The sequence below is a fragment of the Balaenoptera borealis genome (genome assembly GCF_965194805.1).
Source record: "Balaenoptera borealis genome assembly, chromosome: 3".
NCBI lineage: Eukaryota > Metazoa > Chordata > Mammalia > Artiodactyla > Balaenopteridae > Balaenoptera > Balaenoptera borealis.
In genome coordinates, this window is record NC_138866.1 from 60076276 (window position 1) to 60079115 (window position 2840).

General features: G+C 58.1%; 1 protein-coding gene across 1 annotated transcript; it reads left to right on the top strand.

The window, feature by feature from the left end:
- The first annotated feature begins 423 nt into the window (after window positions 1-423).
- Window positions 424-2408, top strand: CLEC14A (C-type lectin domain containing 14A). Its single transcript, XM_082387652.1, has one exon. It carries the CDS (start codon window positions 508-510, stop codon window positions 1981-1983), a length of 1476 nt encoding a protein of 491 aa, XP_082243778.1. The 5' UTR covers window positions 424-507; the 3' UTR covers window positions 1984-2408.
- Window positions 2409-2840: the final 432 nt, after the last annotated feature.

Below are 2840 nucleotides of genomic sequence, written 5' to 3' on the forward strand. Positions count from 1 at the left end.
GCCAACTCCACCACCGCTCCGGACGAAGCACAATGGGCGGGCGTGGGCGCTCAGCAAGTTCCTCTTCTCCAGCCCTTCCTGCCAGTGTTCACCAAAGTGCTTTGGGATCTGAGGTTGTGAAACTCCCTGAGCAGGGAAAACGATACACTTCTTCCCAGTGGCGACTTTTCTTTCTTTTTCTCCCTCCCTAAACAGGGTGTTTGACCTTCTGGGCGACTGCGTTCGCTGTGCCCTGGCGCCAGCTGTGTTCCTGACGGCAGGGCTGCACGGGGCCTGGCAGAGCTCCGGACACATTTCCTGTTGAGGCCTAAGGGAGGGAAGCTGTTTGCTGCCAGGACCCTGACAGGAATTCTTGGAGATTGAGGGGACGGGCGCGGGGGAGTGGGGGACGGGTGGGGGGGCGGGGAGCCAGCTGTGGGGGGCGGTGACCGCGCTCCTGGGACAGCTCCACGCCCTCGGGCGGGTCAGATCCAAGCTGGGAGCAGCCGTGGGCGCTGGGCCTCCAAGATGAGGCCGGCGCTCGCCCTGTGCCTCCTCTGGCAGGCTTTCTGGCCGCGGCCCGGCAGTGGAGAGCACCCCACCGCCGACCGCGCGGGCTGCTCGGCCTCGGGGGCCTGCTACAGCCTGCACCACGCTACCTTCAAGCGCCAGGAGGCCGAGGAGGCCTGCAGCCTGCGCGGCGGGGCGCTCAGCACGGTGCGCGGGGACGCCGAGCTCCGCGCGGTGGTCGCGCTTCTGCGGGCGGGCCCGGGGCCCGGAGGGGGCTCCAAAGACCTTCTCTTCTGGGTGGCGCTGGAGCGCAGGCGATCCAACTGCACCCTGGAGAATGAGCCGTTGCGGGGTTTCTCCTGGTTGTCCCCCGACGTCGGCGGGTCCGAAAGCGACACGCTGCAGTGGGTGGAGGAGCCCCAACGCTCCTGCACCGCTCGGAGCTGCGCGGGAATCCAGGCCACCCGGGGAATCGAGCCCGCAGGCTGGAAGGAGATGCGATGCCACCAGCGCGCCAACGGCTATCTGTGCAAGTACCATTTCGAGGGCTTGTGCCCCGCACCGCCCCCGGGGGCCGCTTCTGACTTGAGCTACCGCGCGCCTTTCCAGCTGTACAGCGCGGCGCTGGACTTCAGTCCCCCCGGGACCGAGGTGAGTGCGCTCTGCCCCGGGCAGCTCTCCATCACGGCCACCTGCACCTCGGACGAGGTCGGCGCGCGCTGGGACGGGATACCCTCCGGGGCTGTGCTCTGTCCGTGTCCCGGAAGGTACCTCCGTGCTGGCAAGTGCGCGGAGCTCCCTGACTGCCTAGACGACTTGGGAGGCTTTGCTTGCGAGTGTGCGGCGGGCTTCGTGCTAGGGAAAGACGGACGCTCTTGTGTAACCAGTGGGGAAGGGCAGCCGGCCCCTGGGGGGACCAAGGTGCCCACCTGGCACCCGCCAGCCCCTACAGCCAGCCCCGTGCCGAAGGGAACGTGGTCACCCAGTGTCCGGGAGAAGCCAGGAGAGATACCCCATGGCCCTGGACAAGGCAGTTCAGCAACATCTATTCCCGAGATTCCTCGGTGGGGAGCACAGGGCACGACGATATCTACTCTTCAGATGTCCCCTCAAACAGAGGCAAAGGCCGACATCAACTCTTCAGGAAGCGTGATTCCCAAGTTTAATTCCACGTCTTCCTCTGACAATCGCCAGGCTTTCGATTCTTCCACCGTGGTCTTCATACTTGTGAGCATAGCGGTAGTAGTGTTGGTGATATTGACCGTGACAGTGCTGGGGCTTTTCAAACTCTGCTTCCACAAGAGCCCTTCCCCTCGGCCAAGAAAGGGGCCTTTGGCTTCCCCGGGCGCGGAGAGTGATGCTGAGGCCGCTGCTCTGAGCTCCAGTTCTACACATTGCACAGACAATGGGGTGAAGGTCGGGGACTGTGGTCTGCGGGACAGAGTAGAGGGAGCCTCGTTGACGGGGTCCTCTCTTGGCTCTGGTGACACATAAGGAAACGGGACAGCGAGCACTTCTTGTGAGCAGTTTTTCACTTTCAGTGAAAAGGGAAAAGGAAAAGAGGAACTTACTTATGGGACTGACAATTCCTAAAGAAACTCCCCTTCCCCTAAATTCCCTCTTCTCCACTGAGGAGCCACATCTGAACTGGACACGCCTTCCCTGAAGATGGAGGAAGTGGAAGTGCCTAAGGGTGGTAGTGCGGGGCCTGGATCCTACTGGGGAGAGGTATTTTCTTCTGTTTATTCTGGGGAATTTGGAGAGGTGATTGAACTTTTCAGGACATTGGAAGCAAATAGAGAATTTTTTTTTAATTTTATTTTTTACCAAATGGAAAGGAAAACTTCTGTCTACATTGTTCAGGCTGGGAGTATATTGGTTTGAAATTCCCAGGCAAAAAAATAAAGGATTGTTGATAACCCAGACTCAAATATCATTGGTTTCCTGGAGGAGTAATTATTCAGGAAGAACTGCCGAGGGGCATGTTGGGAATAGGAACAAGAGCACCTCCTGCTTTTAGGTGGAGCGGGAAAGTCCTTGGAATGAGGAGTAGATCTTTAAGAACTTTTTCCTTGGTTCTTTTATACTTTACTTTCAAAGTCATTGTTACTTGTGTGCCCTGATATAAATCCAGACTGCAGTGTTGCCAGAGTTGCTGGCTCTAGAAGCAAATTATAGTTGACCACCAATTCAAGTGTTTACTGTGTGTCCTTGCTTAAGGAAGCAAATGATTTGTGTTTTCCTCTTCCAGGGTTTCTGCTCTCCAGTGTAATGACCTCCCCAACCATATAGCCCTCTCCTAAGCATCAGCGTGCTGATCCTCACTCCCAATTATGGCGATGTTAATCTTC

What these genes read in the sequence shown, in the direction of transcription:
- CLEC14A (XM_082387652.1), top strand. Translation starts at nt 508, where the DNA reads ATGAGGCCGGCGCTCGCCCTGTGCCTCCTCTGGCAGGCTTTCTGGCCG.